The sequence below is a fragment of the Eptatretus burgeri genome, chromosome 15, assembly GCF_056783735.1.
Source record: "Eptatretus burgeri isolate ZD-2024b chromosome 15, Ebu_testis_v1, whole genome shotgun sequence".
Classification (NCBI taxonomy): domain Eukaryota; kingdom Metazoa; phylum Chordata; class Myxini; order Myxiniformes; family Myxinidae; genus Eptatretus; species Eptatretus burgeri.
Window position 1 is genome coordinate 46,983,059 of NC_140975.1, and position 23,677 is coordinate 47,006,735.

Sequence of the window (23,677 nt, forward strand, 5' to 3'; positions counted from 1 at the left end):
AGTTCTCTGCACGCTCCGCGATCGTTGACACACGTTACTTGTAAGTTACTCAAAAGTCGAAACACGTCGAGGTAATGTTTAGCATACCCGAAACTTAATTTTTAACCTATGAGTAACGTGCTTTGAACCTATGAGTAGTGTGCTTTGAACCTATGTGTAACGTATCTCAAACGCACATTGTAGTATGTCGACGAATTTGATTGACGTCTTCCGGACGACCACCTAACTTACTGAACGTGTTTATAACTTCCATCTACCGTATAATGGCGTATTGGCAGCGTTTAGGGGAATTGGTATATACAAATGGGCTTCACAAGAGAAACCCGTCAGTGTTCCAGACTCCATGTTGAGTAGATGTCAAAGTCAGTAGTATAAGTAGTAGTAATAGTAGTAGTAGTAGTAGTAGTAGTATGTCCATGTCAGTTGTAGTAGGTGAGCGTGATGGGGAGGGTGTGGGTGATGATGGATCCTCGTTGTGTCCACGAATAGGAGACTACTTTGCACCATTGTTCGATGTTCTTTTCTGCTAATTATTTTTTTCTCATTCCCACGATGAACTATTTTTTTGTTTCAGTTTTAAAAGTATTCAAAACGACTTGTACAAATGCATAATGTACTAGTAATGAACACAGAACGCTTCGATAACTTAAACATAAGTTATACCAACGATTGATTAGCGTGTTTTAGGCGTCCACAACCTATGCCCAACAATAGTCTAACGTATGCATAGCGTGGCAGCGTATCGTCGATGATTACGTGAGGTTTTCTATTCATAAGCTGCAACTTCACTTTTAATAAATGGCTGTCACTCGCCTATTGTTTTTGGACGCTGGTGCTCGGCAATTGAAATCGTTTCCATTGAACAAGTTAAATCGCTTCCACTGGACTATTGAAATGATTTAATAATAATGCTTGGTTATCCTTGGACCCACTCTGGCTAGCAGCTCGTCGAACATCGCTGGGGGCATTCGCAGGAAGTTGATGAAGGATGCATGGTCCTCCTTCCGAGTTCCACCATGAGCTGGTCATATATGGCGTAATGGTGTCGCCTCCCGATCCATGGTCTCACCCAGTTCCTTCTCCTCCGTTCACGTCTTCTTCTCCCGGCTCTATTGGGACGCAACTGGTGCAGTGTCAACTCGATTAGGTCATGTTGATGTTCGAGGACAGGTAGGTATTGTCGTCTCAGCGTTGCCGTATCCTCCATCTCTCGGAATGACATGGACATGTACTCACCACGAAGTCTAAAAAATAGACGGGTTCCTCCTGCGAAGCCCCTTTTATATACCAATTCCCCTAATCGCTGCCAATACGCCATTATACGGTATCTGTAAGTTAGAAACGCGTTCATCAAGTTCTGTGGTCGTACTGAAGACATCAAATACGTCTACATACGTATTTGTGCATAGGACATGCTTTACAAATAATTCCCAAGCACGTTACTCATAGGTTATAAATAAGTCACGGGGACCCTAAACATTACTTTGACATGTTTCGACGTATGAGGAACTTTCAAGTAACGTGTTGCGAAGTGTGAACAACGATCGTGTAGCGTGCTTACAAAACGTTACTCATAGGTTAGAAATAAGTTTCGGGTACGCTAAACATTACCTCGATGTGTTTCGACTTATGAGTAACTTACAAGTAACGTGTGTCGACGTGTGTCAACGATCGCATAACGTGCCTACAACTTATGGCAAGCGTAGCGGAACGTGCGAGTCATATGCCGGCATACGTCGTAAAATTTCAACCATGCAAAAATTTGAGGACAACCCAAAAGTACAACGTTTAAAGCCAGCGAACTACGACTTATGGCAGTGTTTTTCAGCGTGGTCTTAATGTATACAAAACGTACCCATAACGTATTCGACGTGTGCCAGCGTTTCAGACAAATTTTTCATAAATCGGCATACGCTGGCTAAATCGTCAAGGTGTGACAGCGGCTTTACAAGAGCCGCCACTGGTTGTCATATTGGGCTCATTTGTGACGGGGTTTCGGCTAGTTATTTTATAACTTGGTTTACACAGTTCTTCAGCTAAAATGTAGGGTCGGTAGGTTGAAATATAAATATAATCTCAATTTTTAGAAATTATATATTTTTATGATTTTTTTCGGATGTTCCATGGAAAAGACAAGGGTAGGTGGGGGGAAAATAAATATAAAACCCGGACCAGGAGGATCTAAGAAAACAATGAAGATGGAAGACCATTCAAATGCAGGATGCCCATGTTCACTGTATCATCTGATGTGAAAAACAATAAAGAAGGATTAAAACTTGTTTTTACAATATAGTCTGGCATGTTTTTCTTATAGAAACCTGTTGGATCATCAAACAAATGGAAACAATGCTGAGAAAATTACTGTCCAAGTCGTAGATGTGTGCGTGCACACCAGTGCATAGTGCTGGATATGATTTTTAAAAGGTGTGTACTAGGAGTCAACACCCTCAAAACGGTCAATCAGCGCCATAACCAGCTCTTACTTTTCAGCGGGCATCTGATCGTACTGTCTCCCCATCCCCATGAGCACATCAAAGGCTGATTTCTGGTCTGTTGAAGGCTGAATATCAGCATCTCGCAGGGAAACTTTGACGTACTTGGCAACGAAATCTTTCAATACGAACAGCGGTGTACAACTTTCAACGGAAACAAAATTGGCACGATCGAGAGTCGCCTGCGAATCATCCCTGCTGCTGCACTGAATTGATGCAATAGTTCGGCCAGAATATTCGTCATCAAGATGTTGCGTGATTAAATCACCAATACAGTCACTCAAATTTATACCGCTCACATACTTCTTAACAATCACTTTCGCCCCAGAAACCACAGTCAATCTGAACCACGCTGGCCACTGCTCAGACGCCATGACCGAAGACTACTGCGAAGTTTGGTTAAAGGGGACTCCGCATTTTGGTGTGCGCGCGTGAAATTATATTTTGAAAATAAATGCCGACGTTTACATTTCAGGTTTTGAAACTTTCGCACCTTCGGTGGAAAATTTATAAATATATAAGGCTAAAAATGTGTTTTATATTTATATTTCAATTCGGCAAATATACCGTCGGCGGATCTATAAACCAAGTTATAAAATAACTAAGGCCTTATTTTATTTGTAAAAGTAATTTCCAGTAATATTGCACAAGGGTTCGGTGAATGCTCTGCATCTAGTTTAACACCACTATAGATTGACAGTTACCAACCTTTGGGTTTCAGAAGCATTACCTTAACATTTGGTGACTCCTATCAATACTGTCTGAAATGATGTTGAGAATATATCACAAGAATATTCGTAATGAATGAATAAAATTAATTTAACTGCACAACCAGTCGATATTTAGAGCCAGAGACATTGATCTGAGTGAAAGAACGTGGTAATAGGAAATGCCTGTTAGCAATTAAAAAAACTAAAAGGGATAGTAGTCTTTTTCTGTTTTTTTTTGATACAATGTTGTATTTTTCTATAGATGATGTTATGGTTGGTTTAATGGGATTACAGTGGCCCCCTACCGGAGTTCATGTCTCGAACAAGTAGACTGAGCAGGTGGGGAAGCGGAAGGCGGTGCTTCACAGCAGCTGGCAGGCGGCGAACAATGTCTTGCCCAACATCTCGACCCCTGCTGAGCGTGGGAGGTTGGTACAGTGCCACATAGCTTTCAATAGTGAAGACGTCACGTGCACTTGGCATGAAGCCTGGGAGAACAGTAAAATAATGGCATTCCAGTGATGTGAGATCCCCCACTCCATTGTTTTTAAAAAAAAAATTCAAAAAATGTACACACAAACACAAAGACAACTTCCTTAATTGCCCCAATTATTCGCACATTCGTGTGGAATCAGCGTGTACTGGTTTCCGTTAAAGTATAGCTCGTAGCAAACGATAGCTCGAATTCCACCGGCAAGTGTCAACCATTATAAAAATAAACGCCACGTGCAGGCACAGAGACAGGATCTTGTAACTGCTTCCTTTAATAATACAACAGTGACTGCAAAAACAAAACAAACAAACCACTGGATGTTTGCCAAGTAGCAATCACAATCCAGAACAGAGAAAAGAACAATTCACATCAAAAAAGAATGGCAACCGTTACATCATGAGAACCGTTATGAATACCAAAATGCAGAGCTCGCCCACCTACCAGAATATGCTCAACCAAACGATAATGTGTTGTTACTCAATTGACTATGATTCTGTGGAGGGTGAAAACAAGAAAGGAGTAACAAATATAGAGCAGTAAAGATTATCACTGTGCTACAGGATCCAGGTGGCTTATCAAAAAAAAAAAACCCTCATAAAATGTTGTGGCAGGTCAAATCTCCACACCATGATGCAGAGGAGCTCCAGACAACACTCCACTCAAATGGGGATTTCCAACCTAAGTTCTGCTCATCTTCGCACTTTAATTATGCAAGGCAGTGTGTGTAAAAAAAAAACAGGTGGTCTTCAAGGGAGCTTTTCAATCATGTTAATAAAATCATTCTAAGACCATCACACAGCCACAGAAAGTGTTTTTGGCCCAGTTGTTTCATGAATCAGCTTCTTCTTCTTGCGTATGGCAGCTTGGTTGCCAGGGTGGCTATCATTTCTTGGAAGCGTGACTGTCGCTGATGCAGTGCCCCCTCTACCAGGACACACTGGTACTCATTTCGTCAACCTCGGAAGGATGACAGGCTGAGTCAACCCCCTGGTGTATTTAATTCAGCGGCCAACAGGGCTTGAATTCAGGATCCTAAGATCATAAGCTGCCACCCGAACCACTAAGCCAACACCAGGCTTGCATGAATCAGCTAACAAGGCCTGACATTTGAATGAAAATGGCATGGTTTGGAAATTTTTTCAGGGTGCGAGCACGAAAGACACTGTGGGATTAACCTCAAATGACTAAAGCAAAGACCATACTAGACATGTCAAAGGCAAGTACACAACCTGTGCACCATACTGTCATACATATATCGCATTAGCGATGAGGTCCTTGGGTTTGAGTGCAGGATTGGGTCAGAATTTTTTCACACGAGCACGATGCAGGACATCACATTTTGTTTCGGTGGAGAGAACCAGTCTTTCTCTGTTTTGTCGCTCCCCATAGAAGGACCATTTTGGAGAGTTGTGAAGACATTGCTCATCATCGCCATCCCCTTGCCTCCTCATTGCCATCGCTCTCCAAGCCACACTTCCCCTTGTGCCAGTCTGCACTCATAATCCTGCTGCCCAACCAGCTCGTGTCTGCCTTAAGTCCTCGCATGATATCCCCATGTCTGTTTGAATCCGGTATTTTGGTGTCTAAGCAAGGCATAGTTTTATTTATTTTGTACAATTGGTTTGTCTTATCTTCCCTATTTGCCTGTCTTCATGCCCCAGATCTGTCTGGGTTTTGTTGTCTTGTCCATCCCCATGTCAGTCTCATTTTCATAATAAACCATTATTTGCTAAAGAACGTCATCCCACACATGAACAATCGCCAGTTTCACCTTCATTTGTTACGATCCTTGGGGGAAGTTTTACTATCAAAAGAATACAGAAAATTTGGAAAGTATTGTTTCCGTCATTCATGGACATTTTAGTAACAGTTGGCAGTGATATATCCTGTAACGGTTGTCAGGCCTCCAATGAAAAGCACGTCCACCAGGTGGGAATGGGTCAAGTCTGTCCCCTCTTCTGCCCGAAACTTGCACACGTACTGGCGATAGCAAGCCGTGCCAAATCTGCTCTCCCAAATTTGATTGAGCATTGCCGAATAGCAGTTTGGTTTCAAATAACGGTGCCTTACCACACCTATTCCCAATCGATTAGTCTTCGAGTTTATCATGCCAAATCAATTATGCGCAAGGAGTTCAACATTCGCCAATGCCCACGACACAGGTTCGTATTAACAAGGGACTTCTTTATAATGCATGGGGTGGGGAGAATGGAAAAAAGAGCATGACTGCATATGTGGTGAATCAATAAACAATACTAAAATAACAGTTACTAAACCATCAATAATCATGAATGCCTGATTTTTGGTTACATGTTTACCAGACTAGTGGTGTTGAAGAGCATATGCTATGAATGTGGGAAGTAGGTGGTTTGAACCCCAGTTGAGTCACACCAAAGACTTTAAAAATGGTGCGTACCATTTCTTTGCTTGATCCTTAGCATTTAAAAAATGATATAGAGCACAGTCAAAGAGCCAACGGGAAGCAACCATTATACAGGTTTGATGGGCCTAATATGGCCTATCCTGCATCAAGTTCCTTGAAAAAAGAAGTTTTTTTTTTTTTGAAGAGCCCCTATCCCCATTGTTTTTTGTTTTCTTTAACCCTGACGGTCAGTGACTGCAAAATTATTCTCTCCCTGGGCTGGTGCCATAAGCTGTAAGCCAAGCGAGAGGCAAATAAAAGCACAATTCATTTCTGAGTCTTTTTAAAGGTATTAATTTGAAACCAACTTGTGAATTACAATATTATATACTCCGATTAAAACGAAACCAGTCGCCAACTCTAGAGAATTTGAACAAAATGAGATGAAGGAATTCAAAGTCTGATGACAAGAATCTTGTCACAAATGAAAAAAAAAAGTGTGGCAAAAAGACACATTTATCTAAACAATGAAAAACTGGTCGGCTCGAAAGAAAATTTGAGTGGAAGGCCTGTATACGTATTACTAATGTACACTGTAATTGTAAATGAAAATCAAGTTGCATATGGGAAGGGATTCGATGAGAATAAGTAAAATCAAGGAAAGCAAGTGATAAATGGGGTGGGAGGGGAGGAGAGAGGAAAGGAGTGAGTGGAGCTAAATGTGAAAAGACAGAAGAGAAAAGAGATGGAAATTTGAGAAAATATGAGTAAGGGGGAGAGAGGAAAGAAAACAGCAATTTTGAGGCAAATGGGGGATGGGTGGAGCAGGGGGAGGGTGTTGGTGTGGGAAGGCCAAGCATTCCACATGTTTTTTTCATACATATCTATTAAAGTAAAATTATTTGGGTAAAAACAAAATTAATCTTCAATAATTGTACCTATTAGCTTGGGAAGGTCACACAGCCCACACAGAGGCTGAGGAGGCAGGCATGCAGTGGAAGCACGGCCCTCCAGTGCCTCACTTGCCAGATGGTCACAAAGACGCAGTGTACGCTCTGCAAGCGAACCACTGCATGCTGACAGCAAAACATTGAGGCCCAGAGGCTTCAGAGATGCGGCATGCAACGGCCACCGGGAGTCATCAAACTGAACCGCTGCAGGGTTCTGCTGATCCTGGGACAGGCTCAGAGTCTCAAAGCGGTAATCACACACAAAGTCTTCAGTTTCATTGTCTGGATCCTCAGATATAATCACTGGTGGTGGTACTTTAGATCTTTGAGAATCATCCTTCTCCTCTTCCATTTCCTCTTCTTCTTTACTGTCCTCAACATTTGCTTCCGATCCAATCTCTACATCCTCCTTCCCCCCATCCACACCTTTACTGAAACTTACAACAGCCATACTTGTGGGTTTGCAGCACACATTCCAGCGTCGGGGGCTAGGTCGCACACTTAACCTCTGTCCCTCCACGTTACATTTTTGCTCGTCCTCTTCCAGGGGGCGAGATGCAGTTTCTGTTATAAAACACAGTTCAGTTTCCCGGTCCTGCAAAGTGAAAGCATGGAATGGGGAACATGGTGTGGTTGCATAATTATAACATAGATATGTGATGTATATATCAAAGTAAGTCTGTATTTGAGAGGCATATGGGCAGTTCATTATGTTGCTTAGACAAACAACAAGAGTAATGAATTTCTAACAAAATGGTCAATGTTCAGAATTTACTTAGATATTTTCATCCAGAAGTCTCGGCTGATGGAGGAGCTAAATGACAGAGGGCAGCAAGTTCACTGACAGTGTCAAAGAGGAATGAACATACCAAGCGACATTGTCATTATATTCTTGATTTTATTTGTTCAGTGGGTAATTAAAAATTACCTGGTCTCTGTCATTAAGAGCCTGGTGTTGGCGCAGTGGTTAGGGCAGCGGCTTGGGATCCAAAAGGTCCTGAGTTCAAGCCCCATTGGGCCACTGAAATAATACACCAGGGGGTTGACTCAGCCTGTCATCCTTCCGAGGTCGGAGAAAGGAGTACCAGTATACTGGGCCGGTGTATATCCCGGTTAAAATAGGTGTACCATATCCCTGTGTCGTAAGAGGTGACCAGGGTTGCGTCAGGAAGGGCATCCGGTGTAAAACATGTGCCAAATCACTATGCGGATCATACGGATGATCCGCTGTGGCGACCCCTAACGGGAGCAGCCGAAAGAAGAAGAAGAGAGTGGGTAATTAAAAATAGACTCCAAGGCAGGATTATGAATGTTCAAAATACTTGGACTGTGATTTTTATTTATTTTGATTGGCCAGAAGAAGAAAAAGGACAATAGAAGCTGAAAGGAGGAAATTACTGGTCTGAATCAATACCAGCATAAATAGACTTGTAAACTGGGCATACCTGTCTCAGAAACCTTGAGGAAAATAACCAGCATCACACATGACTCATCGAGGGGCAGTTAATTTGTCATGACCACTGTTGAGTGGATATTTTTCTCGAGTTTTAATGAGAATTTCACTGTTCACTTTATTTTGTCGTTTCACTTTTGATATCGGCCAAGTGAAAAGTAAATGTTTTTTTTGGATAGAATGTCAAGATTCATAGAAGAGTTAAAACACAGAACATGACAGCGCCAACATACTGGAGACGGGGGAAACACATCAACAACAGGGTAGAGGGACATAACAGAAGGAAGGAACTAGATCATGATATTGTTGCGAATTTGCGCCCGCCGGCGTGCGAACGGCCACGTAACTCGAATCGCGGCACATCGCCCACCGGACGGACAATTCTGTCGTGACCCTCTCGGACTAACGCCGGGAGCTAGTCACGGGTGGGCCTTTCGGCCTCACCACGATCGTGCCAATCGGCCCCCACGTGGGATAGGGTTGTTCGCCAAACTCGACCTACCTAAGTACCCACGCGGAGGGTAGACCGGGCGATCGCACCTCGCCGCAGGTCGACCCCGGACACGGGCCGCTTAAGCGACCCGTTCCGTACTATCGGGATAACCGAGAGGTGTTATCGTCGGCCTCGACGGTTCCGATTAATTATCGGGCGTATTAAGCCCACTACCAACCCTTTACGTGAAGCAAGATGGAGATTCAATTAAAGAAAAGACGAAGCGAAACGGGAAAACAGTTCAACATGATGCACATTTATTCCACGGCACACGGAGAGCACACATATACAATTAAACAGAATGCACATACAGCAATTGCAACAAAAGAAACGCAACAATGCAGATCTACAACCGACTACGCGTGCACACGGCAACACTTACACAGTTTTACTTTACAGACGGCGCCAACAACACATTTACTCAAAAGCAAAAGAAAAGGGCCACCCTCAAAGACAAGGGGGAAGACGGGGCCTGTGGGCCAATATTTGCGCGGGACCTGAAAGAGAGGTCAGGTCCGCGAGACCGGGTGGATCCTACCCGTGTCTTTGTGATGAGCCGCAAATGTGGCGGTGCCCCGACTTCGTGCTCCTTCGCGGGTTTCATTGGCACTGCTTGGAGTGGGGTGGGAACGGGGCCCCCTTTTCGCACTATCTCAGCGCGGGGGGGAAAAATGGGGGGGGGAAATTGTTGATGCTCTGAGGAAAGAGGATAGCTGGCTTGCTTGGGTCCCGCGACGAGCGATTCCACTGCGAGCTAGTCGCCGACCGCCGTCTTCCTTGCCTCGGACCCGAGCTATTCGGTCTCTTCCCCCATTCTCCTCAGCCGACTGCAGCAAACCACCTGTACGCCCTCGCCTCCCGACTCACTCCCCGCTCCAAGCTCCAAGCTCCAAGCTTCCTCTCTCTGCAGCTCCCCGACAGACTCCGAACCCCGACAGACTGCGAACCCCGACAGACTGCCAAATTCGCCCCGCGCTCGGCGCTTTATAGGCCGGCAGGAGAACCCATATGCAAATTTCTGGATCAGAACGAGCTCGGGGGTGGAGCCACGCTTGCCCATTGGACGGAGTAAAAGGGGCGTGAGTCTCCCCTGATCCTCGAATTTGCATATCTCGATTCTACACCGACGCGCCTGGAGGCGGGGCCAAACTGCCCCGCACTTGCTGATTGGACGGATCAGAAGTGGGCGTGTAGCATTCCTGATCCGAATTCTCCTCGGAAAGGCCACATTTTGCACTCGCGGCTCGGCGCGCGTCCCGTACGAGCCCAGGACAGCCTGACGCTCGTCGTTCACAGATGGTGCGGGAATGGCGGCAGAAGGAGGAGAGGTGAAGGTGGTGGAGGGTTTATGGTGGTGGTTTATGGCCATGGTGCCGTTTGGAATGGCGGTGATGCGATGTTTGCGGGAGCGAGTTGTGAAGGTAAAGTTCGTGGCTGTTGGCGTTGTTGTTGTTGTGAAGCGGCGTTGTGGTTGGTGGTTGTTGTCTGATGGCGGTTGAGACGTGGTTGGTTCAAAATAAAGATAGAACAGAAAAACGACTATCTCAAAGCGTCGCAGCCCGAATGAATCACATTTATTCCCTCGAAACAACGGGTTTGGGGCTAACTACACATGTACTTACAGAGATATCTCACCTACGGGACCTGAATGGTGGTTTGCGAATTTCCTCAACCGCAACAATATAAACCTCCCACCAAAATTTTAATAGGATCAGATCAAAACCCACGGAGCTATGCTCGGGACAGACAGACAGACAGACAGACAGACACACAACCATAACGAATATAGTGGTCACTTATTTTTTTCGTGAACCAAAATTTTATAAATTTATAAACTGGAGTAATTCGACTGCGCGCAGTCGACGGGTATGCATCCGCTCTCCCGCACAAACACTTCAGTATCGACATATTTGACCCTTGACCTTTATCATATCTGGCTCAAAATCTAATCAGTTAATTGCCCTGTCTAACTTTACCTTTGTACCAAGTTTGATGAAATTGTCTAATATTTGAGTTAGGGTGTAAACAGTAAAATTTCAATTTGACCTTGATCACATCTGGCCTAAAATCTAATCACTTAATTGCCCTGTCTTACTTTACCTTTTTACCAAGTTTGATGAAATTCTACAATTTGATTCTTGAGTTATCACGTAAACGAAAATCCGGACGGATGAACGGACGGACGGACAACCCGGAAACATAATGCCTCCGGCACCCTTGGTGCGGAGGCATAAAAATGGGTAAGGGTGGGGGTGAGAAGTAAGGGAAAGGGAAATGAAACAGTGGGGTGAACAAGGTCAAATACAACAAGAAAGGGGATGAAAGAACAGAAAGGGAAAACCAAGGATGAACCAGCAATTGAAACAAAAAAAAGCAAAGGTGAGTGGAGGGAGAGGACAGTAAACAAATAACCTGGAAAGGAAGGGGTGGATTTTAGAAGGGTTAATGAGGGTATAAAAGATCAGACTTATGGAAGGTGAGTGGGGGGCTGGGGAGGAGATGAACAGCAGGACTCCACCTTTATAGGAGCAGTACCAGTAATAGAATGCAAATGGCATTAGCATCATAGAATGTCACATCCCTTCTTGATATTCAAACAACTTACCAATAAAATGTTACATTTAACATGTTACATTATTTATTTGTGCTTGTGTTTTGTGTCCTTTATGACGTCCGTAAAACCACCAAGTTTCCTGTATGGAACGATTTTCAATTTTGTTTGACTGCCAGGCTGTTAAAGTGAAAACATATCTCACTCCTATTTGCGGATGCGCAAACGGGTCAAATTCAGAGCCAAAGTGCTGTTAAACAGCAGGTTTGTTTTCCGATTCATGTTCTGATTAGTGTTCAAAATATAACATTCAATTGAAATCAAGTTGTTCCTCGATCGTAAACTGATATTTGTAGACAGACAGAAGTGAACCAATTGCTTAAACCCACTTTTCACTTTGCATGTGGGGGGTAAACATTCACCATACCACCAATTATAAAAACAAATACATGAGTGTAATTAGTCAAGTTAACAACAAGTTTGGTTACATCACCAGTTGTACTGCAGTTGAAGACAATAGCAGTGACATGTGACCAACTATTTATGTGAACAATTCACATTTGGATCAATATTTGTGCAAGAAAGTTTTATCCTTGGTGAAGCCGCTGTCACACCTTGACGTTTTAGCCAGCGTATGGCAACGTATCAAAATGTATGTAAAACACAGGCGTACGCTGAACTATCGATGTTTTTTTTTTTCCAGTTTTGGGCGTATTCATAATGAGTTGGACGTATGCATAACGTATTAGTAATGTACACAGAACGTTTCGATAATATATAGATAACATACCAACGAATGCTTAGCGTGTTGTCGGTGTTCACAACCTATGCCCAACAATAGTCTAACATGCATAGCGCGCGGCAGCGTATCGCCGACGATCACTTGGTGTAGCCTATTAAAAGGTTGCAGCTCAACGATTTAAATCATAACCGCACTAGACATCGAAGTGTCAAGCCGCTGTCACACCTTGACGTTTTAGCCAGCGTATGAAAAATTTGCCGAATACGCTGGCACACGTCGAATACGTTATGAGTAAGTTTTGTATACGTTAAGAGCACGCTGAAGCACGCTGGCATATGTCGTAGTACGCCGAGTAAGTCGACAAATTTTAAGCATGCTGAAATTTTTTCGACGTATGCCAGCGTATGACGCACACGTTCCGCATACGCTGGCCATAAGTTGTAGGCACGTTACGCGATCGTTGATACACATTACTTGTAAGTCACTCATAAGTCGAAACACGTAGAGGTAATGTTTAGCGTACCCGAAACTTATTTCTAACCTATGAGTAACGTGCTTTGAACCATTGTGTAACGTATCTCCAAAGCATATTGACGTATGTTGATGTATTTGACGTCTTCCGGACGACCACATAACTTACTGAACGTGTTACTAACTTACAGCTACCGTATAATGGCGTATTGGCAGCGTTTAGGGGAATTGGTATATAAAAATGGGGTTCACACAGGAGGAACCCGTCGGTGTTCCAGACTCCATGCTTTTTTTTATTTTTATTTTTTTTTCGGCATGACGGTGATGTTGACACTTTGATTTCTAGTGCGGTTATGATTTAAATCGTTGAGAGGCAGCCAATTAATTACATTATATTATATTATAACTGCACTGGAAATCGAAGTGTCAACATCACCGTCATGCCGAAGAAAAGAAAAAAAAACCCATGGTGTCTGGAACACTGCCGCTAAACATTACCTCGACGTATTTCGACTTATGAGGAACTTACAAGTAACATGTGTCGACGTGTGTCAACGATCGCGTAACGTGCCTACAACTTATGGCCAGCGTATGCGAAACGTGTGCGTCATATGCTGGCATACGTCAAAAAATTTTGAGCATGCTAAAATTTGTCGACGAGCTCGGCGTACTACGACGTATGTCAGCGTGCTCTTAACGTATACAAAACTTACCCATAATGTATTCGACGTGTGCCAGCGTTTGACAAATTTTTCATACGTCGGCATACGCTGGCTAAATCGTCAAGGTGTGACTGTGGCTTGAGGTGGGGATAATAAATATGTAAATAATGCCACAGCACATGCCAGGGAAAGAAAAAATGATTTCCAATAAGATATCTCCGAAAGAAATTCAGTTCTCGCAAATCCAAATGACACTCAGAAAATAAAATAGATATATAAAAAACAGGACCTTAACAATTTGAATAATGCACAAGCAGAATAAATTGCAGTGTGAGAGCAAAAAATAATAAATCACTGATGCAATGCACTTGACAATAAAAAAATTTGATTCTACTTTGCAACTTTAAGATTAATGGAATCTCCCGCGATGAAGCTGAGTCAATGGGCCGACTACTTGGCCAATGCAGACAGGTCGTTGGTCTCTGTCTTGTACTGCCTCCTTACATGCTTTGTCCACACAACGTTTCTGGATGGCTGACATGGTCTACCATCAACCCCCTTCTGGTGAAACTACCTCCTGTAAATCCAGGATCACTGCTCACCTCCACTCATTTGTTTCTCTTTTTTCCCCCACCTGTGGAACCAACTTCCACATCCTCTTCAATCTCAATTTTTCCTTACAGGTCTTCAAGACAGCTGTTCCCCACTATCTCAGATCGTCCATAATCCAAAACCATATTTTCTACCCTCATTAACCTCACTAAAATCCCTCCTCCTTCTAAATTTCCAGTTTTCCCTCTTTGGAGTTTCCTTCTGTATCCATCGTGCCCACCCCATGCATCATCTTGTCAAACTCATGCATCCTCTGCTGCCCCCCCCCACCCCACACCCATTGTTTGTTCAATTCTCCTTTTACCTTGGCCTTCAACTCTGCTGTTGGTGTTTCCCCCCCTCTCTCTACTCCTCCTTTTGCATGTGTGTGTTACGTCCTGATTTGTTCAGTGTACTAGTTCTTCCATGAGCCTCGACTATACACAACAGTAAATACCCACAATAACTTTGCATTTACTTTCGCTCAGCTCTTCATTCAAAATCAAAAAAGTCATCAAATTATAAAGTGCCACATCTTTTCTAATGAGGATAACTAACTTTCAATCTCACCTCTTCACTCCCATCAGCGGAGCCAAAGGAAGCGTGTTCAGGGGGATAATCTGTCTCGGGTCCAACACGGCTACTGAAAAAGGCCACTTTCTCTGGGCTGGGGTTTGGCCATGAGAGTATGCCTTGCTTGTCAACACAGCATAAAACCTGGTGCAACAGTAAAGGGAATGGAGTTGTTGAGACTTTTCAGACTTGGAGTAAACACACAAAATATTATATATATATATATATATATATATATATATATATATATATATATATATATATATATATATATATATATATATATATACACATATTCGATTTACCATAAATCTTCACAGAGCAACTGGTGCTACGAAAGCAGTTTATTGGCAAGGGTTATATTGGGTGGTTTTCTTTTGCCTTCCCAGCTTTTTTTGTCCATGCTCTGTCGTTTTAAATGCTGGGCATAAAGAAAGGAAGCCACATGTACTATTTTTAAGTTTAAGTATTTTACCATGACAACAAATTCTACCCATGGCTAATAAACATTGCAGTGATGATCCTGCATTGAAGAAACGCATAATCTTCACATTTGAGATGAAACTGGGGACGAAATATAACGATCTGATAAAGGTGAAACTCCCTCCCAAATCAGTTGTTTGTTTGATGATCGGAACAATTATAAAGGACAAGGCAAGAATTTTACAACATATTGGCGCATGTGTTCCAGTTAATGCAGGATTCCTCAGAGCCAGGACCTTTCGTCCCGAGAGATGATCCAAATGGTCTTTTATGGCACTGCTTTCAATAATTACTCGACTTTACCATTACCCAAGGTCGCCCAAATGAGCCAAAATTGACAGCACACGCACGGAAAGCAGGTGGTTTAAACAAGTTCTCTTACCTTTAAAAGGGTTTATTTGAAAAGCAAACTAATGTAAGCTCACCTTTTACGCGTGTTCTATTTGCGCGTTTTTGGAGCAGTGCGCGCCTGTCATTTATACCACTTTTTAATTTACGTTCACGAGCGTTTGGAATTACGCGATTCGAGTGCGCGAGTAATACGGCGATTTAATTTTTGCACTGAACAGCATGAAAACATGTTCGTTGTAACAGTTGATGCCGGCTAGATAAATTGCTGCCCTCTCCCTCATTTTCCTGCTTTTCCCCTCACTCCCTCAGTTAGTTTCCAGAAACCCTCCATCTTAGCTTCGTGCGTTTGGTGAAGTGTTTACCATTTTGTGCATGAATTCTGCCGCTGTAATAAGTGTAGCCTTTGCAATCATGACTGGAAAGCATCCGTGGTATGAGCAAAAGACAGAGGAAGGTAATCACTATTGAAGTAAAAATGGATGTTTTAGGATGGTATGAAAGACGTGATCATACAGCTGATATGAGGCGTGTGCTGGGCCTTAGTGAGTCCATGTTGTGAACAATATGAAATAGTGCGGAAAAGATAAAAAGAAAGTGCTAAATGTGGAACCTTAGTGAGTGCAACCAAGACCGTATGCTAGAAGTTTGATTATGGAAAGAATGCAACGCATGCTCAGCACATGGATTGAACATCAAACCAGGAGAACGTATTCGATTTACCATAAATCTTCACAGAGCAATTGGTGCTACGAAAGCAGTTTATTGGCCTCTCAGCATGCTTGCGATACAAGCAAAGGCCAGAAGCTCTGATTTAATATCTGGCATTGAGGATCTCCATCCATTGTTGGGAGAGCAGAAGCAGCATATCCAGGGTAGAGTGACCTGGTCTGAAACCAAATTGATGATCGGAAATCAAGCCATTGGAGAAGAGGAAGGATTTAATGTCTGAAGCGATGATGGATTCCATAACCTTGCTGATGATTGGGAGAAGGCTGATTGGTCTGAAGTTGCAGGGATCTGTTGTTGCACCTGTTTTTATGCAGAGCAGTAATGTTTGCTAATTTCCAAACAGATGGCAGATGACCTTGAGCAAATGAGAGGGTGAATAGAACAGAGAGAAGGTGAGCAAGAGCAGCTGACCAGGTTATTAAGACACGTGGGCTGATGCCGTCTGGACAGGTTGGAGAATCTGAGTTGAAGATTGACAGCAAACTCTCTACCTTGTCAGGAGAAAAAAAAAAAACAGAGGCCAGGAACAGCTGGGTGTGACTGGGTAAGGTGGTTACAGAAAGCGATGGGTTTGGGACACAATATTTAAAAGCAAACACGGAGTTTAGGCATTCATCCTTTTCACGTGGAGTGTCAGCTGTGCGGCTATTTGAGGTCAGGGAGGGGATGGAGGGGGAACATACACCAGAAACAGACTTAACTAGATGCCACCAGTATTTGGAGGAGGGAGACAGGTTTGAGAGTTCAGAGGAGATTAGAAAGATGTTGTTTTTGGCTCTCCTGAGGGGAGACAACACTTGTTCTGAGCTTTGTGGAAGGAAGTGAGATTGCCTTCAGTTGGATTAGCCTTCCATGAGGCGAAGGCAAGTTGTTTCAGGACACTGCCTCACCACAAGCTTCAGTGTACCATGGGTGGGAGGAACATTGGACAACTGAAGACGAGATGATGGGATAAATATATACATGAGAGAGAGAAAGAGAGAAAGAGAGAAAGAGAGAAAGTTTCTCTGAAAGAATTCCCAAGACGAGTTGATGTCGGAGGAAGTAGAGATGGGAGACCAGTCTAGAAGTTTGATGGCGGCTTGAAGTCCCTGTCAGTCAGCCTGAGTGAAATGCCAGACTTGACGTCACTGAGGTGGTTCTCTGATAATAGCCAGAGAGATGTCTACTTTGAGAAGCATGTGGTCAGATGAACCGATTGGAGTGAAGGAAGAATAGCAGATATTTTCAGGGAAATTGGTCAAAATCAGATCAAGAAGACATTGAGTACCATTGGCTGAGATCCAGGTCAGGAAGTTGACAGACTGAGTCAGTCCCAATGAGTCACAGAAGTCTTTTGCTGAAGTGCCATGGCAGGTGAGGGAGGTACCCACACCCAACCAACTGGCATGATGACAGTTGAAGTCACCACATATGAGGAAGAGAGAGTTGGGATGAGAGGATAGAAGTTGTCCATGTTTTCAGAGAGCGAGATGTAAATGGAGTCATTGCTGTTTGGTGGATGGTACAACACACATATAAACATGAGGTGGGAGTGGAGGGAAGCCGTAGCCAGAGATATTCCTGGAGGTGTGGGGGAGAGAGGGCAGTGAGTGCATGGTGAGTGACGAATAGTCTTTGATGAAGAGAGTAACTCCGCCACCAGGACGAGGCTCAGGTTTGTCATACTGGAGGAAGGAGCAACTCGGGAGAGACACTCGGGAGTCAGAGATGTCTTGAAGGAGGAAAATTTCTGTTATGCAGATTATGTCTGGTTTGTCAGTGTAAACCGGCAAGGTAAGATCTGCCAGGTTTGAGTGAAGGCCCCGGATGTTTGAGGTCCACACTGTTAAGGAAGAGGGAGGGGAGGAGGTTTTGGGTGCAGGGGAGGGGGAGGGCGAGGGTACTCAGAAGAGTCTGAAGAAGGAAGGTGGGCATAAGTGTTGTGGAAATGACTCCCTTGAGGTTAAGATTGCTTGGAATAGTTTAGTTAGCTGCTTAAAAATGTCTTAGAGCAAACATGGTGATGTAGTCATCATATTCGATATGCGTCATACCATATATAATGGAGGGAAAGCATTATGTATGCTGTTGTATGTTTCATCTTCTCATCAGAGAGAATTTGACCGAGGAACCTGAAATTTTCAGGGATTACTTAGGACACCCTGAAGTTGTGTTTCCTGAAGTTTTGTTTGATTTCATCAACTTTTGAGAAAAAACCCAATTTCCATCCATTTTGGCATTTTCTTCCTTTGGGGAAATTGGGGTGGGGTGCAATTGGAATTATCCAAACTATATAACCAAGATGTATTACATGTATATATAAGCAGTATGCATGTGTTTGCTTCATGTATGTAACCTGGGTTCATGTACGAAATTTATATTTTCTGGGAGCGATCGTGGCAGCATTCTGTTGCCTATAAAACCACCCAAATAAAGTGATTTGTCAGAAGAACGTGTTACACACTTGGAACAAAATCGCCAGTAGGGTTGGTAGGTATGCTGCTATGGGATTAATAATCATAGATAATAACACAACACCTTCTGGCTGCTCCCATAGGAAGCAGATGTTTCTAGTTGTATGCTATACAAAGACGACATCCATCTCTCTTAATACATGTGCCTAAAATCACCATCCCCACGATTTGTCGATTTGAGCCTTTGTTTCATGTTCTACCCTTTGTAAATCTGTCTTTTTGTTCTTTTTAAGCCTTTGCTAGTCCTTGAGGAGCTAGCTATGCGGGGAAAGCCACGACTGCCACACCGAACGCCAGCAGCCCTGTTCGGTGGGATCAAAAGGGTTTGCCTCGCCCACGGACAGGCCCATGGTCCAATGATGAGTGAGAAGGAGGGGCATGGCGCATCATGGGTGACGTATGGAGAGGAGGCAATAAAGGCGGGTACGCCGAGCAAAGGCTCAGAGAGAAGCTCGAAAAGGCTTGGCATGAACTGATGTGACCTTTGCTCGTGCCACAGCCCAAAACCACGTTCTGGTCGCCCCAGAGCCATGCACTCTCCTCCTCTACTAGGGTAGACAAGTAGGATGTGTGACAAGGAAGAAATTATTTGATTTTGGTGAAGATCTGGATTCGAATAAGATTTTTTTTTAAGTGACTGTTCACCATTGAGATGGAGCCAAAAAAGATATTATAGCATGGTATTTCAAACGGTTGTAGACGAATTATGGAAAAACTAGGAGGATGAGTTGGTTAGGTGACAAGAACAAGCTGATTAGATTTTGGTTCAGGTCTGGATCCAGGTCTGGCCTATCAGTGGGATACAAAGCAAACTGTTCATTCTGACAGTGGTATGCGCTCTACTGAGTGCTGTTGTAGTTGTTGATTATTAACCTCGCCAAAGGAGAGGGTATTGCATTTGGGTCTGTTTGGTTGTTTGTTTGTCTGCACAGAACTGTGTTTTTTTCCGCAACTGCTTGTCGGATTGAGACGAAACTTTCATGATAGGTGCGGCTACTCATGTGGAATGTTTTAATGATAATTGTGATGTCAAAGGTCACGTGGTGTGGCAGCCTAGTGGGAAAAACAGAAAAACTTTGGACCTCTGTACCTCAAACCACACCAAGGAATAAAATGAAACTTGGCAAACGGCAAGTACTCCTCATGGGGAATAAGTTTAATTTTTAAATGACATTATAGGTGCCTTTGTTATGACATCATATTGCATATGCAGAACATCTGATCAGTATGAAATCAGTATGATCAGCTACATCTCATCAGTATGAAAATTTTTGAGGGTCATCTAGGGATAAAATGGTCCACAGAAAAAAAAAAACTGATGACATCATCGGTCACGGAATTTGGCAGGCAATTCTTTTTGTTTTTTAACCTTCAAAAATCTTCTTCTCCGAAACGGCTGAACAGATCGAGGGGAAACTTCACCCATATGACCACCTATCTATGAGGAACAAAAGGTCACACATATGACATCATAGATCACATGGTTTGGCAGCCATATTGGATTTACCCGAAAACCTATAAAAAAATCTTCTCCAGAACGACTGGACAGATTGAGAGGAAGCTTCACACAAATGTTCCCCAAGCCATGGGTGTACAAGTTTGTTGAGGAATTATTGATAGATCACATGGTTTGGGAGCCATATTGGATTGAAGAAAAATATTAAATAATGTTTTTTCTGGAACCGCTTAATCAATCGATGTGAAACTTCACAATTATGATCTAGTAATAATAGGGAATACACGATTAAAATTTCAACTTGATCGGATGCATGGTCTGGCAGCCAGAGTTATTTAATTTTCTTGATCTGGGTTCTTTTTCATTTTTTTTTTTAAATAAGGATCACTTGGCTGTGGCTGGATGTGTTTGAGGGTAGAGGAGTAACAGCTGAAATGTGAATCCTATCCAGGTTCCTCCTGATGACTTCATTTTTGCTTTTTGCTTGTTTGGGTTCGCTCTGGATACTCCAATGCAGGACTGTACCGATTTTGTCTTCCATTTGATTTGAATTGAATTTATTTTAATCCCATTCTAAATTCAATTCAATAATAATAAAAAATGGCATGGGTCAGGGTCAGTTGTCCAATCAGAGTGGGGTTGCATCAAAGCGGGACATCTTGGTACCCGGTCATCACTGCCAGCAGGTGTAAAGTGGCAGTTCTAATTATGTCTTATTAATTATGCATCAACCAGAAAACAAACGCCACACAAATCTATACAAACACCACACAAAAGTTCTGGCGAGGGTCTGCAAGCTCTGATTACTATTTTTCTTGTTCATTGGGCATTGGTTCTTGTATTTTCAGCCCTGTGTTCTTTACTGCAATCAAATATACCTTGTGTTAGGGTGAATATGGGTCGTTGTGATCACTCTTGCAATTAAGGAAAGTCCGTTGAGGACTAATTGGCAATGGTAATTCACATTGTGCACTCAGACTGTGTCGCGCATCTCTTGGCTTGCTCGTCCATGAATAAGAGACGAGGCATGTGGTACCAATCAGCGTAGTGCTTCGCCGACTCAGCGACCCCACCATTGCAGTATTGTGACAGTGGATAAGTGATCCGGCGAGGAGTCTTTGACTTGGTCAGCCGTTTATGGTCACTGCTGGAGTGACCCACCGGGATTCTTACCAGGCAAATGGAATGGCCCTGTGCAGCTACCATAATATAAAAATGGAAAGATGCTAACTTAATGCAGATTGGCTCTGTTCACAATGTGCAAAATGGAAGCAGCCACAATAATATAGTAATTTAAACTGTCTGGTTTCCACTTCAGTTTATAAGTTCAATTCTCTCCAGATGTAAATGTTTATCACATAGCACCACCTGGTGGGAGCCGGTATTACAATTCATAATAACATGCCAAAAACATCATGGAAGGGGGGAAGTAAACCATCCATAAGTATGGGTTCTTTGTCCTTGATTGATTTCTATATAAATAAATAAATGAATGAATGAATGAATAAATAAATAAATCTCAAATGTTGTTGGCACATCTTGTCAGAAAATGTTTTTTTTTTTTAATGTAATAACATTTACCACAATCGCTTTTCCAAAATAGGACTGCTATGTGGGCAAATGGAATAGGCAACTGTTTTCTACAAATACTCGAATAAACTTTGGATTAACAAAATAAAAATTGAAGCATTAACTTGTTTTTTGAGGAATAATATAATTATGAGATTTAAAACCTGATCTCCAAGCACAAATGGTGCCAACTTGTGGGACGACTTTAAACTGGCTTGCTAAATGAGCAAACATGAGAAAATGCATCTTGACAAACAAAAGATAAAGAGGGGTCTTTTTGACTTTGCATTTCAAAATTGGTGCCAACAGCAAACATTCATATCAAAAGCAGGTGTGCAATTACTTTTTAAAGGTCACAGCAAACAAGCAACATACAAAAGTACAAATAGTGAACACTTCTGACATGGTTATGGAAGACATTGGAGATACATACAGTTACTGAGCCAAGATGATGAAGAAGGCTGGCTGTACAACAAAGTGCTGGCGATCGGCCTGCCAGAATAGCAAGAACGTTCCTCCATTCGTACAGCCACATGTCCTAAAGAGGTTGCAAAAGGGAAGCCGAGAAGGGATTGTGAACTGCAAATCGGTTGTACTTAATGCAGAGTAACAATTTTGAAGGCGAATGTGTATATAATACATACTATAATGATAATAATAATAATGAAAACAAGAAATGTAAAAAAAATAATTGCAGAGCATAATGATGCAATTCACATTTCTGTTGTGGAGAAAGCAAATAAAGACAGCTGATGAACATTCAACAAAAATGAGGAAATTAATACAATGAGGAAATGTTCTTCTTCCAATAAAAGTACAGCTTCAACAACAACTCAATTATACTTGCCTTGTGTTAACATCTGTCAAATTATGCTTTTAAATCTATCTCTAATAAAAAGTAAGAAAATGCACTTCCAAATACTGCATTTGCAATTACTACTTCAACGTCATTAGAAAGGCGATAGCTACGATTCCAAAAATCACACAGGCAATAGCTATTTACAAGGAATTAAGGTACAGAAGGAGGCCATTCGGCCCATCATGCCAACACCACACAAATACCAGATTTAATCAATCTGTTGTTACCCCCTTCCCTTAGTGTGCAGCCTTTTTGGCTGCTACACTGGTATTCATTTCGCCGACCTTGTAAGGATGACAGGCTGAGTCAACCCCCAGGTGTTAATTCAGCGGCGAATGGGACTTGAACTCAGGACCCTAGGATCCCAAGCCACCACCATAACTGCTAAGCCAACATCAGGATTAAATCTCATAAAAGGATCTATCATCCATAATCTCATAAAGGAGAAAGTTAATCGACAGATAGTTTAAAGAAACCCACAAAAATTTTTTAAAGGCCCATAACATGGAAAAAAAAAAGCATTTGTGAATACTCCATGCCCACAAGCACATTTAGCTCAAAGTACATTCATCCACAACAAAATGCTTTCGCCACAATTAAATCACAGAACATTCTCAAATGAGGCGCTGCATAGAAACTTTCCATCACGGCGTCCATCAACTTTCACCATAAAACCATTGTGCACCCACTCTGCAATGCCAGTGTAAAAAGCATGCACCGCATTTAAAATACCTCATTGTCTTGACGGAACTTTGCAAGTGGATTGAGGGGTTGGAGGGAGTGGGGGAGGGGGTTGGTGCAAAAGGGAAAGATGATTTTCAGGGCCAACATAAAACTATATCAATCATTATTTAAATTCCATTAAACACTTTATGTACTACATGAAAGGATAGAGAAAAGAAAGAAAGAAAGAAAGAAAGAAAAGTACAGGACTTATCTCAAATGGTATTGTGTCAAACTGCATGCTGGTTTTGGCTTATGCATGGTGCAAGGATAGGAACAATGCAGCAGTGAGAATGGAAGGTGGAAGGTGGGGAGGGGCGGGGATGCTCATTTGACAAGATAATAGGCAATGGGACAGCAGAGCTTTTGCTTGCCTCGATAGAAGGTGCAAGGCCAATGCATTTACATGTGCAAGACTGGGTTTGTTGGCATCATTGGAGGGATGGTGCATGTCATGGATATAACGGGGATAAAATAATGACATTCTCAGAAGTCAAGAAAATGAGGG

At 42.7% G+C, this 23,677-nt stretch overlaps 1 protein-coding gene across 1 annotated transcript in view; it reads right to left on the minus strand.

Moving 5' to 3' along the window:
• Positions 1–23,677, minus strand: part of TMEM94 (transmembrane protein 94) — a 169,887-nt gene that overhangs the window by 57,141 nt on the left and 89,069 nt on the right. Inside the window, exons 13-16 of the mRNA XM_085858417.1 lie at positions 22,021–22,125; positions 14,541–14,687; positions 6,996–7,602; positions 3,508–3,690 (exon numbers count right to left, since the gene is read on the minus strand). Coding sequence (XP_085714543.1) covers positions 3,508–3,690; positions 6,996–7,602; positions 14,541–14,687; positions 22,021–22,125 — 1,042 coding nt within the window. The remainder of the gene's footprint in view (positions 1–3,507; positions 3,691–6,995; positions 7,603–14,540; positions 14,688–22,020; positions 22,126–23,677) is intronic.